Source organism: Alexandromys fortis, unplaced genomic scaffold (genome assembly GCF_014885135.2).
Source record: "Alexandromys fortis isolate MF-2015 unplaced genomic scaffold, M_Fortis_MF-2015_v1.1 scaffold_191, whole genome shotgun sequence".
In the NCBI taxonomy this organism is placed as follows: domain Eukaryota; kingdom Metazoa; phylum Chordata; class Mammalia; order Rodentia; family Cricetidae; genus Alexandromys; species Alexandromys fortis.
The window spans coordinates 2,442,580-2,464,588 of NW_026068064.1; the positions used below are offsets into that span (position 1 = coordinate 2,442,580).

At 45.5% G+C, this 22,009-nt stretch overlaps 1 protein-coding gene across 9 annotated transcripts in view; it reads left to right on the top strand.

Annotated features, from left to right (window-relative positions):
• The window catches only part of Myo10 (myosin X), a 212,046-nt gene that overhangs the window by 137,359 nt on the left and 52,678 nt on the right, over nucleotides 1–22,009 (top strand). For all 9 annotated transcript variants that reach the window (XR_007588420.1, XM_050120457.1, XM_050120458.1 and 6 more), the window contains exon 19: nucleotides 1,829–1,909. Coding sequence is in view for 8 of the 9 variants with exons in the window: in XM_050120457.1 (XP_049976414.1) it covers nucleotides 1,829–1,909 (81 nt within the window). In the remaining variant the exon portion in view is untranslated. The remainder of the gene's footprint in view (nucleotides 1–1,828; nucleotides 1,910–22,009) is intronic.

Here is a 22,009-nt window from a genome sequence, read left to right on the forward strand (position 1 = left end):
AAGGACCTTAGTTTCATTTCCAACACTCAAAAAAAAAAAAAGGACCAAAAAAGGTATACACATGAATATTTAGACTTTTCTTTGGATTTTATAAATTAAATTATACTATTCTTTCCCTCTAGTGGCATGATGTTTATAATTACTAATGTCATTAAAGTAGAAATATTTTGGCCAGGTAGTGTTAGCGCACACTTTTAATCCCAGGACAGAAGCAGGTGAATCTCTGTGAGTTCAAGGCCAGTCTGGTCTACAGAGCGAGTTCTAATATTGCTAGGGTTGTGACACAGAGAAACCCTGTTGGGAAAAAAAAAGCAGAAAACCAGAAAAACAAACAGCAATAGAAAGTAGAACTATTTCATGTCTTCGGATCTCACTTTATTTTGAGAAGGACTGTGTAGACATGCCCGTGCTCAAGTGTTTGGGCACTAGTATTTGCAACAGCATGGTTAGTAGGTTATTGTCCTGATGGTTTACCACAGGACGAACCTGGAACACTTAATATATCTATAAAAGAGATGTATATACAGATCTGTGTACAGGAGAATTTGAAATGTGTGTATAGAACATTGAGATATTTTAAAAAGGCATATATGTGTGTATATAACATATAAATGTACTAACATGTATTTTTGCATAATGCATGGAAATATGTCTTTAATTAACTAAGTGAAAGCTATTTAATTCTAAGCACATCTTGCCAGGCAGTGGTGGTGCACACCTTTAAGCCCAGCACTCAAGAAGCAGAGACAGGTGGATCTCTGTGAGTTTGAGGCTAGTCTGATTTACAGAGTAAGTTCCAGGACAGCCAGGGCTACATAGAAAAACCCTGTCTTGAAAGACAAACAAACAAACAAACAAAAACATAAAAGAAAGAATGGAAAGGAAAAGAAATAGCATATCTTCTTCAGAAGGCTCATTTTGTCCTCCTCAACCATGTTATTGTATTTAACATTTCATGTGAAAATAGGGCATATTTCTTCCCATGTCTGTTTTTCCCCATTTATATATACACACACACACACACACACACACACACACACACACACACACACACACGAAAGCACTATCATATAAAGCACTATATAATATATAAAATATGTTTTCCCATATATATAATACAACATCATATCTGGAAATAATGACCATCCTATGCCCAAATAACAGTGATGCCAGTTACCCAAATTCCCAAATTGAAGGGAAATAGGAGCATCAGCATCTTGAATGTGTAAACATTTTCTGTCATTTGGAAGTACAGCCTGGGAAGATCACCACCCCCTCATTTAATTATCTGTTTGCCCTTAAGTGAAAACCCTGACTCAAGGGGCAATGGTGTCCTGTCAGTCAAGAGACGCTGATAAAATCCACCCTGGGAGGCTGCTCTCTAGGGTGCACAGGGCTGTGCTGCTGGAGACTGAGCGGAGGGAAGAACACTTCAGCTTGCTTGACAGCCCTGGGACTGTACAGTGCAGGCTTTACACAGGGAAGATGTGGCAATGCTAGGTCCCATCGATGGATACTTACTCTGTGCCAGCCGCTGAAACAAGCGCTTGGTGTCCATTGCTGTGCCGTGTTTGCCTCACCCTGAGTACAGGTCGCTGTTCCTGTGGAGGCGGGGACTGAGATCTGGGGAAGCAGAGGAACACAGTAGGACTTGAGTAGGAGCTGTGTGCGCCAGGCCTAGACTCGGAATATCTAAGTGAGACAAGTGAGATCCTTTGCCTTGTTTTATGTTATGGTGAGGTCATTTAAAACGAAAAACTCTCATTTCTCTGGTTTGTTATTTTTGGTTTTATTCTGACTAAAGCCACCTGTCCTCTTCCTCTGACAGGACTCCCTGCACTCCTTAATGGCAACTCTAAGCTCCTCTAATCCCTTCTTTGTGCGCTGCATCAAGCCCAACACGAAGAAGGTAAGGCTTCTGAAGGACCAGACTGGGCTCTCCTCAAGGACAATCTCCAGGAGCAGTCCAGCCTGTGGTCTACGAAGGACAGCCTCTGGGAGTGGTTATGCTTAGATTTGGTTTCTCCAAAATCCTTCGTCATAGATGGTTGAAAACAGATGTGGCATTCTTGTAACCTGACAGGAAGTGGGAAACCCTTCATCCTCTGAGCCTGTGAGTCAGCTTTTGAGTGCCACCATCTAGATTTAGGGAATCCTACTTCCCGAAAGGGACAGTGTGAAGCCGACATGGTTTCTTTATTATTTGGTTTAAAATGCTTGGCTCCAGCTCCAAAATGCAGAAAAGAAAAGGCATTTAGTATGTTTTCTGTTGTAGCTAATTTTTTAAAGATTTATTTATTAATTATGTATACAACATCTGCCTGCATGTATCCCTGCAGGCCAGAAGAGGGCACCAGATCTTTTTACAGATGGTTGTGAACCACCATGTGATTGCTGGGAATTGAACTCAGGAAGGACCTCTAGAAGAACAGTCAGTGCTCTTAACCTCTGAGCCATCTCTCAGCCCCTATTTTGTTTTTATTTTTGTTTTAAGTTTTCTTTTTTAGTTTTATTGTTTAACTCTGGGGAAAAGATTATAAGCTAAGTAACAATGTTTTCAGTACTTTATCTTTTAAATTAAAAAAAAGGTATACTTACTTATTTTATGTATATGGATGTTTTGCCTACATGTATGTCTGTGCATCACATGAGTGCCTGGTGCTCTCAGAGGTCTGAAGAGGGCATCTGATTCCCTGAAACTGGAGTTAGGGGCTAACCTATGGATGCTTGGAATAGGTCATGGGTCCTTTGCAAGAACAACAATTGCTCTTAACCACTGACCTATCTCTCCAGACCTATTCTAAGTATTTTGAAAACAAGGCAACTTAAGGCTAGATTTTCTTAAATATTATGACTCAGTTAGAAGCAGTTTAAAAAGGAGAAGCTGCTGGGGCTGGAGAGATGGCTTAGTGGTTAAGAGCACTGGGTGCTCTTCCGAAGGACCCATGTTCAATTCCCAGCACCCACATGGCAACTCATGGCTGTAACTCCAGTTCTGACCTCATTACACAGACATACATACAGGTAAAATCCCAACTTACATAAAAATAAAAATATATAAATCAAAAAAATAAAGAAGAGAAGCTCTTCACCAAGAGAATTCAAAGCTAAAAGGAGAACTTGTCACAAATGTGTGGGTGTTTGGGGTTGTTTTGTTTTTTGAGATAGAGTCTCATGAACTCCATTCTTTCTTTGAACTCGCTATGTAGCATAGGCTGGGCTTGAACTTCTAATCCTCCTGCCTCTGCCTCCTGAAGGCTGGAATTGCAGGTCTGTACATCACCCCCAGTTTTATGCCGTGCTAGGGATTGACCCCAGGGCCTTGTGCATGCTAGGCAAGCATTGTATCAACTGAGCTACATCCTGAGCCCATACGAAATGTTAAGGAGTTAATTTTCATTTGGCAAGCAAACCTCTTTAGAACCCTTCTTTAGAGAGAGACTTACCCCCACCCCAACCCCCATGCAGTAATTTCTAGAACTCTGTCTCGTGAAAGAATAGAAAAGATGAAGATGCGAAATCTGACCTGGCCTTTGTCCCCTTAGAACTTGGGTTTGGGGGCTGGAGAGATGTCAGTAGTTAAGAGCACTAACTGCTCTTCCAGAGGTCCTGAGTTCAGTTCCCAGCAATCACAACCGTCTAGAGTAGGATCTGGTGCCCTCTTCTGTCATAAAGGTGCACATGAAGATAGAGCACTCATATACATAACATAACTAAATAAATCTTTAAAAAAAAAAAGAGCTTGGGTTTTATTCTCCCAGCTTTCCAGCTGCTGCTAACAGTGTCCTTGTTTGACTTTGGGCTCTGACTTAATGTTGTATTGTTTCCACATACAGTCACAGATGTGTTCTGGGGTGTTCTGGCAGGAGTTGTCTAATTAGGCAGTGTTGCCCTTCCGTGTGGTAGGGCTGATAATGCCACATCTCACCCTTTGAGCCTGCCAGCTTTTTCTCAGCTGGAGTCTGGGAGTTGGGTGCCCATTGGATTTCTGGTGCGCCACAGTTTAATCGAACCGTTTCCTTCCAGCCATGAGACAGCCCTGGGCAGCTCTATCGGCATTAGTATCTCAGATTCCGTGAAACGGGAATGTACCCTGATGTTGACTTTCCTCAGGCAAAAATGTCATTTTGGGAAATTTCCATCCTTGATGGTTCCTGTTCTTAGCTGGCACAAAGTTCATTCTTCCTTCAGACTATACTAGAAATCTTGAAGCCCATCTGCAGCCAGAATTGAAGGAATGACTTCCTTTTTCTTGTTATTTTTCCATGCTGAGATTTGATTGTGCCCAATTGCTTGGAATTTTGTACTTTACAAAGTGATCCAACGCAGCTCTCTGTTTACCTTGGCTCATGGGCTCGTGTCCTCCTGACTTACTGCAGACACTAGTTAGTCACTTGCCAAGGGAGAGATAGCTTGTAAGAAATCTCTCATACCATTTTAAGAGCACTAGAATATGAAGGCCTTGACACAAGAGCTAACTTGTCTCTGACCTAAACTGTAGGTGTGGTTTATGAGTGTAAAGAATGCTAATTAGAATATGGAGATAGCAAGTAATGACCTGATTAGCATCCATTCGGTTCCGTCAAGCATATCGTTCTGTTCCTGCCCACCGCGTACTGTGAAACATACAACACCACACCGACCCTCGCTTGGAATTCCTCACCAAAGGTTTTAGTTTAAAGACAAATCCTGAACTTTCCACAGGGATTCTTGCACCCCACCCCCTCCCTTCTTCCGTGTGTGTCCCTGGCAGGACACATCCAGGGAGGGATGAAGGCCGCTCATCTCACCTCATCCTCTTCTGTCGCCTTCGTTATGGGAAACTGGAGATGTGTTTAAATATCTGTGGAAGTGTTTGCATAGCCTCAGGATGGAGATGTTGGGTGGCTTGGACAAATTCTAGAGGTTTTTTTTTAACAGGTTCTGTGGCCAAAAAAGATGACCACAATAGCTAACAAAGTCTGTGGGCTGACTAAAGAACTGGATTAGAATTGAATTGAAGGGACTTGTTTGAGGGAGTCACAGAGTGACCAGGTGTGTGAGGCCATGCAGCCTGTGTCTGGGGATTAGCAGCTTTCCCTCCTGCCACCAATTGTTTAGACCCCAGGATAGTCATTCAAGTCTGAATAATTGGGGATCCTTTGTGCCTTTTGTATACTTGTCTGTTGTTGCTATGCTTTTGGCTCCTTCCCCCACATCCAACTCGTGTGTGTGTGTGTGTGTGTGTGTGTGTGTGTGTGTGTATGTGTGTGTGTGTTTGTGTGTGTGTATGTGTGTGTGTGTTTGTGTGTGTATGTGTGTGTGTATGTGTGTGTATGTGTGTGTGTATGTGTGTGTGTTTGTGTGTGTGTGTGTGTTGCTGTTGGTTTTCTCTCCCCAACCAGCCCCCCCCATCCTTCGCTGTGCTCCCCCCCCTTGTGTATTTGTAGGATGGGCGGGAGGAGAGAGAGTGGAGAGAGAGAGAAAGAGAGAGAGAGAGAGAGAGAGAGAGAGAGGCTTCCTGCTACCAAATTGCAATGAAGCTGAAAATTCACTCCTAATAGAAGGTTGTGTGCAGCCTAGCCTGGCCTTGCTGGGCTTGGGACAGCCTGGAGAGAGTATAGCTCTCCACTGAGTTTAGACATTGATAGTTCACAGAAGACGGGTGAATTTAAATGGTTGTATTTAGACGGTGATGTGCCCTTTCAGCTTCCTTTTGTTGGGATATACTAGGGTATAGCAATCGCTGGCCAACAACTGCCCCTAAAAGCAGGGAGACTCTTCTGGATTGAAGGCTAACCTGCTGGACCTCATCTGCCTCTCTCCCCCAGGGCATCCTGGGCCTGTGATCTCTCCCTGCCCCATATTTTAGCAAGTGAGATCTCATCAGGAAAGGCTTTCATTAACATTCCTCAGAAAAGCCCGAGGTTATCCTGAACAGAATTAAAGACAGGACAGACTGATGAGTATCAGGGAGGCTGTCCGTCCTGCTGTGAGAACTAGTCTACAGCTCCAGGGAGCCAAGGTGAAGCTGAGGCCACTGCCCACAGCATCAGCCAAGCCTGCTTCTTGCACCATGCCTGGCTACCATGTCTCAATCTTCTGTCACTGGTTTGGTATGATGAGGGCCTAGATTTGAGGAGGGAAGTGTTATGGGTTCCAGGATTCCAGAACACTGCTATCCAAGTTTTAATAATATATTTCCCAAAACGTGTCTCCTCACGAAAGCCAAGATAGAAATGGCATCTGTAATACGTATGAGTCTTGCCGTATTAACGTGTTGATTCACCTCAGCTGTCTCTATCAAATGACCCCCTTCTCAGGTTTGATACCCTAGCTTTCTGGTCATGCCAGCACTCTTTCTCAAATCATCCTCCAGGGTTGGTGCCTCCTACTCAGATACCAAGATCTCTGCGTGGTATGGGCATTCTGGAACCATATCTTCCATGGATGTACAGATGGCAGATCTGCCCACGGAAAAAAGTTAAGCAAAAAGTTTAAACATCGGAGCTTAATATTTGAATTACTCTTTCTGGAATTCTACATTACTTGTTTGGTGCAAACACGATCTATTATCGTACTTTGTTGAACCTAAGGTCCCGTAAGAATGAAGTGCAGAATTTTTCTGTCATTGCAGATTGCAGGTTGAACAAAATCAGCAAGGATGCCGGCCAGTCCACACAGACCCCTTGCTTGCTCACCAATTTTTTTTTTTTTTTTGCCATTTTACTTTATAAAGTTCATAGAGTGGAGGTCACTCCTCTCCCAAGTGCATGCCTTGCCCCTCAGTCTTCAGGCTCTTGGATAAAATGATTTTATGTCTTGGATGATCTGTAGTCATTTTGTTTTGCTTTCTCGGTGCTGGGGATTAAACCCCAGTCCTCGTGCATGCCAGGCAAGAGCCCTGTTGATGAGCTGCTCCTCCAGCCCTGCTACATAATGTACAACCACAGAAGAAACAAGCAGGGTGGGTGGTTAGCTTCATGTTTGTAAGACAGTAGAAACGGCTGAAATGAAATTCACTCGTACCAGGCAGTGTCTTGCCCTGTGGAGGCTGCTTGGGGTTAGAGGACAGCGGGTTAGGTGACATCTGATCAGACACATCTAGATTTCATTTGTACTAATAAAATATGAAAGCCAGGTAGTGGCGGCTCACGTCTTTAATCCTAGCACTCGGGAGGCAGAGGCAGGCAGATCTTTGTGAGTTCAAGGCCAGCCTGGGCTACAGAGCCAGTTTCAGGACAGTCAGGGATATACGGAGAAACCCTGTCACAAAAAAAAAAAAATATAAAATAAAATATGAAACAGCCACATCCCTTTAATCCCAACCCTAGGAAGCAGTGGTAGGCAAATTTCTGTGAATTTGAGGCCAACCAAAGGTTACAATAGTGAAACCCTGTCCAAAAAACAAAACAAACAAACAAAAAAAGAAACATAACCTGTATCCCCAGACTAGTTATCTTCTTTTGTGAGTGTGTGTGTGTGTGTGTGTGTGTGTGTGTGTGGAGTGAACTCACTGGCACAAGTGGTGTGCCGTCCTTGTGGAGACCAGAAGAAGCCATGCTGTGCACTGCTGTATCACTCTGCCTTATTCTCTTTGAATAAGACCAGCATCCAGAAAGCCTGCTCCCTCTCTGGCCTGTCTGCTCCAAGCACTGAGGTCACCGGCATACTGTGACCAAGTCTAGCTCCTTAACAAGCGCTGGGGTCAGAACTCGAGACTGCATGCCTGCCTGCACAGCACACACAATTAGCTGCCGAGCCATCTTCCCAGCTCTGGTTATCTCTTTTAAATGTCACTCAAGGGGCCGGCAGAATGGATGAGCACGTGTAGGCCCTTGCCTCCAAGCCTAACAACCTGAGTTTGACCCGAGTCCGCGTGGTGGAAAGAAAGAACCAACTCCTTTGGGACTGGGACTTGTTCCTGTTGGCCACGGTTGTCACCAGTCACCTACACATCAGCTCCTGTTGCCTGGGGCCGCTGGGTTATTCATCCTCTGTGCCCAGGACTCTGAGGGTTAACCCCATTGCTCTGATACACAGGGCTCTGGTCTAGCCCATTCAGAGGTACCTGCCTCTTGCCTGAAAGGGAAATTGCAACATTCCTGGAGCACACCAGCCCTAAAAGCAATGGCAGGAAATAGAAATCCAAGGCGTATGTCTAGGCTTGGCTAAGCCTTCCTCTCTAAGCCTGTGTAGCCCCCCCCCCATGACTTCCTTGCCTCTAGACTGTATGTTTTGACAACATCTACATAGATGGGTGGTTATATGTGTTTTGTGAGGGTGTAAAGATGTAAAACAGCTGCAGAGAACCATGTGAAGTCGTCCATGCCTGCCTTACGTTTATGGTGGAGAATTTACTCAACATTTATGATTTTTATTGTTATATGCTTAAGATTAATTAATTAAAAATTTAATTAAATTCAGACCAATTTCCTGACCAAGGGACCACCCTTCAGGAAGGCAGGTTTACCCAAAGCCATGCTAAAGAGATAGGAGCAAAAACTTGCCCTGTAATGAGATGACTACTTAACCTGCCCCCTAGCGGCGGCCTCACTAGGAGAACTGCAGATTGTTCCCTATCTGATGCTTTTCAGAGTGACTCAGATCATAAGTATTCCTTCTCTCTCTCTCTCTCTCTCTCTCTCTCTCTCTCTCTCTCTCTCTCTCTCTCTCTCTCTCTCTCATCTTTCGAGACAGGGTTTCTCTGGAGCTTTGGAGCTTGTCCTGGAACTTACTCTGGAGACTAGGCTACCAGGCTGGCCTCGAACTCACAGAGATCTGCCTGTCTCTGCCTCCCGAGTGCTGGGATTAAAGGTGTGCTCCACCACGTCTGGTCCTCATTTCTTTTCTAAGTATGCTTTTCCTAATGCTTTGGCCTTCACTCTTTCTCTAAAGGCCCGTGCCAGCTTATTCTCTTTCTCTGCTCTCTCCTCTTCTTCTTCCTCCAGGCAGCAAGATTCGCACCTTGCCTGCTCCAGGATCTCCTCTGCTAGTAACCACTGTCTTCTGTCTTCCATTTGAGTCCATTCTTGAATTCTTTAATTATAAATACTTAGAACTGTAGAGGGGGCATGGCAGTGGTGGCACACACACTTTAATACCAGCAGGTGGGGGGGGGGTTATGATTTCAAGGCCAGTCTGGTCTACAGAGCCAGTTCTGGGACAACCAAGGCTACACAGAGAAACCCTGTCTAAAATACAAAGAACTCTAAAAGGAGACCCTGATTTTCTCAGTATCGCTAATGTATCAAAATGTTAAATGTTCATGTTTGGTTCAAATTGTGATGAATATCTTTTGTAAGAAACATTTTGTAAGATTAGTTTGTGACAACCTGGCTGAAAAGACTTTCTATTGAACAGAAGAAAACATGAAAGATGTTGGGCAGTGGTGCCGCACGCACGCCTTTAATCCCAGCACTCGGGAGGTGGAAGCAGGTGGGTCTCTGTGAGTTCCAGGCCAGCCTGGTCTCCGAGAGCTAGTTCTAGAACAGGCTCCAAAGCTACAGAGAAACCCTATCTTTTTTTTTTTTTTTTTTTTTTTTTTTTTTTGGTTTTTCGAGATAGGGTTTCTCTGTGGCTTTGGAGCCTGTCCTGGAACAATCTCTGTAGACCAGGCTGATCTCGAACTCACAGAGATCCGCCTGCCTCTGCCTCCGAGTGCTGGGATTAAAGGCGTGCGCCACCATCGCCCGGCTGAGAAACCCTATCTTGAAAAAAAAAACAAATAAAAAAAGAAAAGAAAACATGAATGATATCACTTTAAATAGAAAAGATTATGTGAGCCGGGCGGTGGTGGAATATGCCTTTAGTGCCATCACTTGGGAGGCAGAGGCAAGTGGATCTCCATGAGTTAGAGACCAGCCTGGTCTACAAAATGAGTTCCAGAACATCAGGGTTATTACACAGAGAAACCCTGTCTCAATAAGCCAACCAACCAACCAACCAAACAAACAAATGAATCTAAGATTATGTGAACAATGAAAGTAGGGGTTTTGTAGAATTATGTAGACTGTCAGCTCTTTTTAACTAACTCTGGGTGAATTGAGTTCTTTCTTTAGAGGTGGCTACATTTCCTCTGTGTACACTCCCCCATCGTTAACTAACCTCCAATAATTCTGTTTTTCTGATTGCCTCCAATATTCCTGGATGATGGCTTTGACCATCTTCCCCCAGCTAAGACACATTTCTAGAGTTTTCCTTTTGCTTAGAGAATATCTCATACAGAAGATCTGTGAAGAGGCAGCTTTGCCTTTTGAGGAAATTTTGGTAAAAAGAAACCATTAAAGCAACTATTCTTCTCCCCCAACAAAACAATCCAGGAAACCCCTCAGTGGTCACTTCAGCCCTGTTTACCAAGTTGTCATGGCAACTATTCAGCTGCCCTGTGTAAAGACCTGGATAAATAGCTGTAAATGAAACTCAGCTCAAGTGAAGAGTGTTGTTCTCGGGGTGGGTTTTCCAAGATCACAGCTAAAATACTTGAGTGTTTTTGTCCTTGGGCATCTCTAAATACATATATATATATTTATAAAATCTTTGAAAATTTAGCCTCTTTGGACTCTTACTTGAATTTGTGTGTTTGTCAGTGTGTGGATGATGGCTCATTTGTGCTTGGAGTCCAAAGTATTATCAGCCATTCCTGTCACGCTGGCCTGAGAGGCTGGGCGTCTTTGAGTAGACTCAGGCAGGAATGAATTAAGCAAGCACAGCCCAAGACAGCACATAAAAGGCAGGGAGCTGGGCAAGCTTCAGAGAGCTGGGATTGCCTGTCAGCTCAGATACTCTTGGGCTCTTCCTCTGGAGATGCAGCTGTTCGCCTTGGACGGACCCTGAAGGGAGGGAAAGAAAGCTCAAGGTAGGCTTTTGTTTTGCTCTGTTTTTCCTTCTTCTTCGGAGCTCTGCCTAAAAGTTTCTTCTACTTTGTAATGGTTGCTGTCGTGCAAAACTGTAGGATGAAATACCAAAGGAGGGCTTTGGTCGCCTCTCTGAGCCCCAGACTTTAGGTCCCTAAACAAATGGGGGAGGTGCTGGTTCGGATGGTACAGGTTTGAAATATTAATAATCCTTTGTTAAAATGAAGGCATTACTCCATTTGTCAGCTGAGGCCTTGCTGTGTGATCTACTTTTGATAAGCCAAGAATTTAAAGAAAAACACATTGTGAATGAATTGAAGAGGAAACTTGGTAATGGTGTCTTTTGTTTGAATTTGACGTATTTCTCCCCAAAAGCTTCTTACTACCGTCTTATAGCTTTCCCGTGCCTTGGGCTGCGTAGGAATGGTCAAAGAAATAGGCACAAAAGTTAACTCTTCCTAAATTTGCCTTTTAGGGGTCTACTAGTGTGGAGATTGTGAGAAGTTAGGTGAATTAACTGATCTGTTGGATAATGTGAGCTCTTTTCACACACACACACACACACACACACACGAGTGCACACGTATGTGAATATTGCTACCAGCTTGGAAAACTATGAAGAAGCACAGGCACATTTTGCTCGGTTCTCCGAAGGGAAATGCCCCCTAAGAAAGAACTCTAGGAGTGAGGGAAGCCAGCACCGAGAGGGTGGCTTAGGCTGGTGTCCATTCAGTTGCTAAGTGGGTCCTGGGAGGGATTAAATGTTTTCAATATGAAGGTAGTCTTTCATATTAAAGAGGACAACATTTGAAAGCCATGCATAATAATGGTCTGCCACCTACTTGGCTACAGCTACCTTTCTGTTGAAATAGGCGTCTAGGGTATAGAAATAATCAAAACCTCTCGTGGGCTTGTGGTTATCTAGGGCCTTCCTCCCTCTGTGTGGAAAGGTGTCCTGCAAAGCACCTGGACCACTGTGTGGCCATCTCTCACCACCCTCACGTGGTTCCATTGAGTGGACCACTATTTGTCTCCCTGACGGACCTCATGGCAGGACAAAGGTTGTATAGTAGGTGATTGCTGCTCTCTGTGGAGTCACAGCTGTAAATGGGGCCCCTGCTCCCTCCTTGCTGTAGTACTCCAGTAGTCTTTAGCTCCTCCTGCTGAACTTCCAGAATATTATCCAATCAGATGGGAGACCCACTGGCTCCTATGAGGAGCCTGCCTCAGACACTTGGCTGTCACTGACAGATTTTTTTTTGGGGGGGGTAGTCTTTTGGCATATGAAGCCCCACATTAGCATGCTCACAGGCAACCCCCACCGTGTGTGACTTCTGTTCCTGGCTGTTCTGTTACTTCCCAGCTCACTGAGCTCAGCAAAAAGCACTCTTTCCCAGCCTCCATTCTCATTCTGGTGAAGTGGTGGTGGGGGGGTGGGAGTGGGGGTGGGGGTGGGAGAGTACCTGACTTCCCTCGACTACAAACATTGAGGAAGAATGGTAAGAAACATACAAACAGCATGTGCCTCCACTCATGATGCCAGTGTAAAGGACGGGTTTATTATTTTAAACATTGCAAAGTTGTCGGTGAACTTTTTTCTTTATTCACCCATCATTTCACTACCCAAAGACCATCAGTTTATATTCGAATGTATATATACTGCCCCCCTCCCTCCCATCCCCAGGGAATAAACAGGACCTTGACTGTCTTCCCTGTTCATCTGAGCTGCATTTCCAGTCTCTTTATCATAGTTCTAGTTTGAGACAGAGTCCTTACCCAACTGACTTTACATAGCTGGAATGACAGGTAGGTGCCACCATACCCAGCTATACTTAGTTTTTCTAAACTGGAATCTAAACTTTGGAAGTATTTTTTTTCAACCTAATATGTCATCAAGCATTTTCTTTATGCTTCCAGACAGGGTTTCTCCGTGTAACAGTGTCTTAGTTGTCATGGAACTCACTCTGTAGACCAGGTTGGTCTCGAACTCATAGAGATCCACCTGCCGCTGTCTCCCGAGTGCTGGAATTAAAGGCATGCGCCACCAGTGCCAGGCCATTAGGAAGCATTCTTATATGCTGTAGGATTCTGTCAAGGGCTGTGTGTGTATGTGTGTGTTGTGTGCATGCTGCTGAATGAACCCAGGACCTGCATGATAGGGGTGAAGGGACTTGCTTTTTAAATGATCTGTGTCTCCAGTTCTCAGTGGCAGTATTTGAAAGATTTCTTTTTTTTAATATTTATTTATTTATTATGTATACAATATTCTGTCTCTGTGTATGTCTGCAGGCCAGAAGAGGGCACCAGACCTCATTACAGATGGTTGTTAGCCACCATGTGGTTGCTGGGAATTGAACTCAGGACCTTTGGAAGAGCAGGCAATGCTCTTAACCACTGAGCCATCTCTCCAGCCCCTATTTGAAAGATTTCTGTTACTGCATTGTCTCTCTTGTTGCAAACATCACTGTTGTCTTATTCTCACGTGCAGATACTGTTTTCTTAAAAGTATTTTTTTTCTTTTCCTAAATCCAAGTGTGTATGTTGTTATGGCTCTGTTAATATATGTATACATGTAGCTGAGTTCCTGTTCACTGAAGCCATCTACAAATCAAGAAACAGGTAGCCTTCACTGGCGATGATGGTGGCACAATCTTTGCTTTTAATCCCAGCACTCAAGCAGGTGGATCTTTATGAGTTTGAGGCCAGCCTGGTCTACAGAGCAAGTTCCTGGACAGGCTCCACAGAGAAACCTGTCTCAACAAACGAAAAAAAGGAAGGAAGGAAGGGAAAAGGAATAGGTAGCTTTACTATATAAAGAACATTTACGAACTGATTAAAACTATAACAGATGCTTTAGAGAAATTAAGAAAGCGCAATCAAGAAATTTGCAAGAAGTAATGAAATCTGGGGATCTTCAAATTAAAATGTGGTAATTTTTTCAGGCTGAAGTTTGAATTTTTGTTTGTTTTTATTTGGTCGGTTTTGGAGATTGTCTTTCTACATAAGGTCTGGCAGCCCTGGCACTCAGTATGTAGACTGAGCTAGCCTGGAACTCACAAAGATCCGCCTGCCCCTGCCTGGGAATAAAGGCGTGTACCACCACGCCTGGCATAAATTAATTTTTAATTGAATCTATTTTCTTGCCTACTTTGATATACAGTTATACACACATACATTAATATACTTTAATAGAGATAGACAGACTGACATGTCTACCTTCTTCTCAAGAGGGAAGAGGTGAGGCCTGAACTGGGCTGTCCCCTTGAGCAAGCAACTCTTCACTGCTGAATATTTAACTAGTCTGAGGCTGTGGGATCAAAGCCTTTCGTGGCACCCTCTGTAAGCTTCCTGCCTCCTGCTCTGCCCTCCTTCCTGGTCTCCACCCCACCCCCAGGCAAGGGGCACCGCTAGCTACTAACTGCCACTCCTTCCCGCCCTCTGACCAGCCTCCCCACCCCCACGCCACGCTCTTGACTGGCTCCTCTAGGCGGAGGCCTGGCCTTGGGCTCTGCCCCCACCTGCCTGTTCCAACCTCTAGATCCAGGCTCCTTTCTCCTGAAGCTCCTGGCTGGTGAGTACCTACCCTTCCCACCGTATCTTTCCAGTCTGAAGCTCCGTATTTGGGTTTCACAGTCGCCTTAATTTTGGAGTCCACTTTTCTGGGTGCAGTTGCCTGGATTTTCCAGTTCTGTGCAGCCTGGCTCTTTGAAGTGAAAAGTATTCATGATTTAATTTCACACCCTTTCCCTTCCTCCCCTCCTCTCCTCATACTCTCTTACCATTTTCTTTCTCAGGAGGTTAAGGCAGAGATTGCTGCGCTTGGCACTGCTGACAGGTGGGCTGGGCAGTTGAGGGTAGTTGTGGTCTAGCCTTTTCTTTGCAAGAGACTCAGCAGTGGTCATGGACCTCACTCCGTAGATACAGGTTGTAGCCCCAGTGTCTACCGTAGAAACACTGCATGATAATATTAGAACTTCTTGTTGCTTTTTATTTTTTTTATTATTATTATTTGCCCTTAGGGAGATGGCACTCACATTAACTTTTTCTATCGAATTTGCTGTCGCTTTTAACCTCGTGTTTACTCTTAGAAAGTTGTATCATTTAGGATCTTTGAGATGATGTTAACTGGTGTGGTTTTAGTGAGCTGTGTTCTGACTTTGAGAATGTGTGAGGGGCTTTTAGGCCAGTGTGCGTACGTCATTGTGTGGCGGCTGTGCACTGTCCACCCTCTCAGATGAATGGCTGCCCTAGTTTCAGCCCTGTGAAAGGATGCAGCCGCTCATTAACGCGTGCCAGATGCCGCTCTGGTCGGCACTGCACTTTAAAGGGAATAATACTCCTAGCTTCGGAACGACACGGGCATCGTCTCAGCGTCTGCCTCTAGGAAATGGAAGAGAAGTAGCCCTGTTATAACATTGCTAGATGGGTGAAAAATTCATCAAAAAAAATTGTTTCCTTGGCTGTTTTTAAAGCTCTAAATAAGAAAAAAAAATGAGATGAGGTAATACTTCACTTAATAAACGTAGATCGCTGAGATTTCACCTCCTGGCCTAGGCAAAGAAACAGGATAAGTCTTTGAGATGTGTACATACTCACTTCTTTTAAGGCAGCCTAGACTTAGATACAGTTATTGCAATATTTACATAGAACACCATAAAGATTTGCTACACCACAGGAAAGTCCGTGGGATCAAGGAAACCCAATACAAATCATTTTCTTACGTTAATTATGCCCAGAGGAAGTTCAAGAAGAAAAATTAGCTTTATTTTGTTTATTTATTTATTTATTTATTTATTGACACTCGTTCTGAAATTTGGATCTGTCACTTGATTCGAGGATTGCATTGCATAATTTCAGCAGTGCCCAGGCTAGTTGGTTTACATTGGATCACAGGTGCTCGCAGTTGCAGCCCTGGGAGTCTTCAGTCAGAGGTAGCTTGCAAATTAGGGAAATGAGGTCCCGGGGAGGTGGAAGAACAGGTTGGACCTGGCCATGATGTCATTTGATTCTGATTGCCAGGCATCTAACACAGCCTGTTAGTACTCAGGGCGGAGCTTCAGAGGAACAAAGAGGGTCCAGAGCTGCAAAGCCACGCCTCCAGCCACCTCTTAGACCAGTCTTGCTTGCAGCCTTGCGACCTGAGGGAGCGGGCTTCCCCTCACCTGTTGCTCCTGCTGTCTGGAACAAGCTAGCTGCGGGCAGTGGTCAGCATCAACTTCAGCTTCTGCCAATGTCCTTGGGGTGAAAACTTTTCCTTTCTCGTGGCTCATTTAAGAAAAGCAGCTACAACACATTCACCACTTGTTCTGTAGCCCCACTCCCCCGGCCTGCTCATGCCTTGCTTCTCTTTCTAGTTAACAACATGTTGCTATAGGGCGTTTGAATGGTTGAGAAGGATTTTGTTGCTGTCGTTTCTTATCAGTCATTGTTCAGGTCTCATTGTAGGACACACAAGCCATAGAGGAGACACCAACCACTCTCTTTTGAGTGCATGTTGGGGAACTGGGGAGACCTGAGAGGAGTGTAGCAAGGAGTGGGGTGTAGTAAGGAGGCTGCTTGTTCATTCCCAACTGCTCAGCCCTGAAATAATCACACAGAAACTGTATTAATTAAATCACTGCTTAGCCCATTAGCTCTAGCTTCTTATTGGTTAATTCTTATATCTGAATTTAACCCATTTTTATTAATCTGTGTATGGCCACATGGCTTCAGTTTACCGGCTAAAGAAAGTTCCAATCTGCAGCTTCTGTCTCCAGTGGCTCCACGGTGTCTCTCTGACTCCGCCCTTCTTTTTCCCAGCCTTCAGCTTAGTTTTCCCCCACCTAGCTTTGTTTCGCTATAGCTCTGCTATAGGCTCAAAGCAGTTTATTTATTAATAATCATCAAAACATACAGAGGGAAATCCCACATTACTGGGGTTTGTCAACTTGGTTTACTCTTGTTACCTTCCATGGTTTCGTTAGAATTTCAGCTTTTTCCTGCACAAAGCCCCGCTGGTGTGTCCCTTGGACCAGGACTGTATTGCTACATCTTGTGGGGCCAATGGCAAAGGTTTTCAGAATTCTCAAAGAACAAGTTAACTGTGTTGTTGGCCCAGTGAGAAAAGTCACCTTTCCTTTAGACAGCCCATGGCTAACAGCATGACAAAATGCTTTATTCTCTAAACATCCCTGGAGGACAGGTGAATGCCACCTGCCTGTAGCCAGCTCAGGTCACTGCCTGATGTCTGAGTGTTCATTTTATCACTGATGGTTTGAAGACGAATTTTACCTGCTTTGGGGAGGACCTGAGGATTGCCTGTGAACGTGCCTGTGTCCACGCTCTGGCTCCATGTCACCACTGATGGTCACTGAGGCTGACAACCTCCATCATCCTTTCCATCTCTGTGGGACAAAGTGACACACGTGTGTTGCTAGGGGACTCTGATGCTGCGTGGCCGTTCAGGAAAAGAGGGCTCATTTTCCAAACTTTTCACAACTCCACAAGTAGAATTTGTGGGGGATGCATATCCATCCCGGAAAAAATAACTGGAAATTCTCAAAAGGCAAGCTGGGGCATGCTTGGTGTAAGGTGAAGTGGATCACTGATGGAAGGGAAATACTAGTCCAGGGTCAGGTGTCTGAGGGTCAGGGTCAGAAAGAAGGTGTCTGAGTGGACGTCCCATGGCTGTGTCTCGGGTTCAGGAAATGCACCCACCACCGCTGCTCCTACCATACACATATAAACATTCCAATCCCTCCTCTTATTATTATTGCTTATTTATTATCTGTGAGTGTGTCTAACTGTGTAGGTTGACGAGGACCTAGGGCCTTGAGTATGCTAGGCTAAGTTCTTTGCCATGCAGTTACATCCCCAGCCCCTTTAGTTTGAATATTTTGCTTAGTCTAAAAGTTTTTCTCAAAATGGGGTGGTGGCACACACCTTTAATTGGGATTAAATTAAAATCTCAAAAGGCAGAGGCAGGTGGATCTCTAAATTTGAGGCCAGCATGGTCTACAGAGAGAGTTCAAGGATAGCCAAGGCTGACTTGAAAAAAAAAAAAAAAAAAAAACGAAACTTTTGTTGATATCAAGCTCTTTCATACAAATCTGGCTATAGATGCTGGCGGGGGAAGGTACCTCATCTGCTGGTACTTCTCTGAAGCTGGAGTCTGGAAGTAAGAGGGACACCCAGATTTTAAACAGTTGGGATTGCATCACACAGAAACCTAGACTGGCCAGGCAGTGGTGGTACAAGCCTTTAATCCCAGCATTTGGGAAGCAGAGACAGGCAAATCTTTGTGATTCAAGGCTACCCTGATCTGCAGAGCGAAACCCAGGACAGGCTCCAAAGCTACGGAGAAACTCTGTCTCGAAAAATCAAGAAAAAAGAAGGAGGGAAGGAGAGAGAGAAAGAGAGAGGGAAGGAGAAGGAGAGGAGGAAGGAGGGAGGGAGGGAGGGAGGGAAGGAAGGAAGGAAGGAAGGAAGGAAGGAAGGAAGGAAGGAAGGAAGGAAGGAAACCTAGACTAGCACGCTAAGGGCTCCGGTGATCCCCAGATCCTAGCCCCTTCTGAACTGGGAATCTGGTGTGCATAGACTCCTGGTGAATGCCCCAACCAAGGATGGGAATAACCCAGCTTTTGAGTATCTTTTGACCTCTTGTTTCCTAGCAACTTGTAACTGCTCAGTGTAACACTGTGTGATGGCTCTAATTTATACTTAACAGACATTGGCAGATATGCGAGACGGATTTTGTGCGCTGGCTAATTTCCCACTATGACATGCGAACAGCCACTTTAATACATGACTGGGCAGAAGAGAAGACTCCTAGGACACCATGCTCACCCATGCCCCTCCCACCAGGCCCGCCTGCCCTCAGTAGAATTTACCCAGGGCTTGCTAGTGCTTTTCTATCTGTCTCAGCACACTGTGTGGAGCAATCGTCAAATGAAGTTCCCTATTTAATTGTATTTTTCTCCCAGTATTTTGCATGTGTTCATGAATATTTATAAATCGCCTATATTCGTTACTGAAGATTTTTTCTTCGCTGTACATTTTTATGCAAATTGGGTCCCCTGTGAATGGGGTGCTGTCTCAAGACTGTTTTAGCCCCTCCCTGAATCTGAGGACATCTTTACTCTCCCAGGCGACCGCTCTGCTTGATGACTAGAATTTGGCTTGACTTTTTCTAAGTTGCTGTTTTCATCTTTCTTTAGATAATTTAGACGTTTTAGCTCTATGGTTTGTATGTGTTTGTGTGTGTGTGTGTGCGCGCGTGCGTGTGTGTGTGTGTGTGTGTGTGTGTGTGTGTGTGTGTGTTTAGTCTGCCTGTCTGTCTCTGGTGTCTTTTTTTGAGGGGAGAGGTTCAAGACAGGGTTTCTCTGTAGCTTTGGAGCCTATCCTGGAACTAGCTCTTGGAGACCAGGCTGGTCTCGAACTCACAGAGATCCACCTGCCTGTGCCTACCGAGTACTGGGAATAAAGGCGTGCACCACCACTACCCAGCTGTATCTGGTGTCTTAAGCAAGGACTCACATACACGTATTCTGGTTAGTTATCATCCATACGATGGTTTGCATGGTTACCACAGTGTATTATATCTGCTGTAAACCCAGCATTGTGAAACTCTTCACCCAGACCAGATCTCAGTTTGACAATATTCTGGGTCTGGACACTGAAGAATGTTTACCTGTAGTTCCCTATTTATTCCCTGCCTTTTCCTAGCTGTAAATCCTGATTGCCTTGCGTAGCCATAACCTTGGGCCTTGATAAGTGACTCAGAGGGATGCCTAGCTATTCAGCATTCTAATGAACAGTGTGGGCGTCCCTGCCAGGGAGAGGGACAGCTGCTCTCCTAATTTGTATTTCTCAGCATGATTGTCAGAGGGAGTCTGAATAGAGGGGGCTGCGACCTGCTCCGTATGGCGGCTGGAGAAATGGCAGAACAATGATGAATAGGGTGAGATTGGAGTTGAGTTTCACAGGATGAAAAGCCTGCCTTGGGTTCTTTAGATAAGAAGGCAACAGATTATACCCAAGGCTGCTCTCTGAAGGTTCGCAGATGGGGTTTATACAGAGGGCCGGACCTTATGTCGTCAACTCCTCCAGGGCTGTGGTCAGACTGGAAAAATCCTTCCTTCCCATCCTCTTCCTCTGGGTCTTTTGGGGTTTTAGCTTTTGTTGTTGTTTTTGGTTTTTCACGACAGGGTTTCTCTGTGTAACAAACAGCCCTGGCTGTCCTGGAACTCACTGACATCTGCCTGTGCCTCCCAAGTGTTAGGATTACTGCCCAGAGAGTTTTGGCTTTTCTGAAATGGAGCCTCACTGTCTTGGAATGTCCTCCATAATCCGGAGGACTTGTGGTGATGCAGTGTTCCCGCTTAGCCTTCTAGGGCTGGAATTCAGACATGCACCACACACCTGGCCTTTTTGTGTGTTTCTGAGACTCTTGCAGCACTCTGAGATTCTTTTTGGTGCGAGGGCTGGAACCTGAGGAGGGCTCAGCTTGAGACTATCTCTGAGCAGATGGAGAACTGGGTGACCTGGCTTCCCACCAGGGTGGCCTTCAGGGCAGGGCCTGCCTCTTCTGCTTTCTGGACAGCAGTAACTTAGGTTTTACCCGCGTGATTCCAATCTCCCTGCCATGCAGGGGGTTCCGCCCTCATGAGTAGCCCATGAATGAAATCTGCCCAGGTCCTTGAGGTTGCTCATGATAGGTAACCCCCAAGCTACACCCAGTCCACGTCTTAATGAACACTCTGGTTCCATTGTTCAACTCCTCTCACCCCATTTTAGTTTCTACAACTCCTGATCTTCTAAATCTACCGTCTCAGCCCTACAGAACATAGGAACTGGCTTCATTTGGTCACACAGGCATCACAGTCCTTCTCTTAGTGTCTTTAGGGACCCACCGCCGGCGGAGAACATCACTATTTTTTTTTTTTGCCTCAATTAATGTTTTGGTCAGCGTGAGAATTTTTTTTTCTGATCGCAGCAGAGCTGGCATATGAAAAATTGAGCTCTGAAATCTCTTGTCCACTTTGGAATGCTCTTTTAGGGGCCACAGCCTCCTGGGTCAGGAAGGAAGTGGTGAGCCACTGATGGGCTCAGTTCCCCAGTGCCACAGCCTTCCTCGCTGACTCTCCCCCACCTGCCCACACCTGAGCTTCCACAGCCCATGAGCTCACCTTGTAGCTCAGCAAGGGTTGAGAGCATCTATTCCTGAGCCCACACAACTCACCTGTTTCCTACTGGATCCGAGTCTCTGCCTCCTCCTCCGTCCTCTCTCTGAGCACTGTTTTCCCACGACTTTCCCACCCAGGGAACCTGGGCATTTGGCCACTGCCGATGAGGCCTCCCTGGGGATTCTCCCTGAGGCCGGGAACTCTGGTCTCTTCTCCCAGCTGACTCTGAGTCCCTACCTTTGAACTTGACAGTCTAGCTTACCATCCTGGGCTGACTTGTGCTGCTATGCTGACCGCTGCTCCACGCTGGCTTGCCTTGAGCATATTTTTTACATTTAGGGTTCCTCACCGGGGACAGTCTTCCTATGTGGAAGAACACTTTTTCCTGGGAGACCTTTGTCTGCCAGCAACCTAGGAAAGTGCAGCACGCAGTCCTCTTTCTGTGTGTCCTTCTGCACAAACGCCAAATCTTCAGGACAGACGGTAACTGCCAACAGTGACCTGTGCATCTGGTGTGCTTAGATGTTCTGCTTCATAGCAGGTGTTTGTTGGGAGCTTCCACGGGGCCAGGCCTCCCAGTTAACACGTCCGTAACCCCTTGGGTTTGTAAGATGGCAACTGTCACAACTCCGAGAGCATCATCAAGCAGGTTTGTCAGCATTTTTTTTTTTAATTGTGTTATTTAAAAACAAAGGCTGGGAAGAGTCAGAGCTGAGCCCTGGGAGCCCCCCCTCCCACCCCACCCCCATTACTGGGATTCTTTAGTGGGTTTGTCCACATCCCCCTAGCCTGGCTTTTCTGCTGGGTTCAAGGGAACATATTGTTGTCTTTCTGCACTTTCAGGGGAGACTCCGTGCCTTGCTGGAGGGATCCCTGTGCTGACATGCAAGCTAGCACCTTGCTATGGAGTGTGCTGGGAGTGTGTGTGGGGGTGGGGGTCCACATTGCAGCGTGGAGATGGAAGAACAGGAAGCTCGTCCCTGGGCAGTATTAAGCACAAAGCCCTGGAGA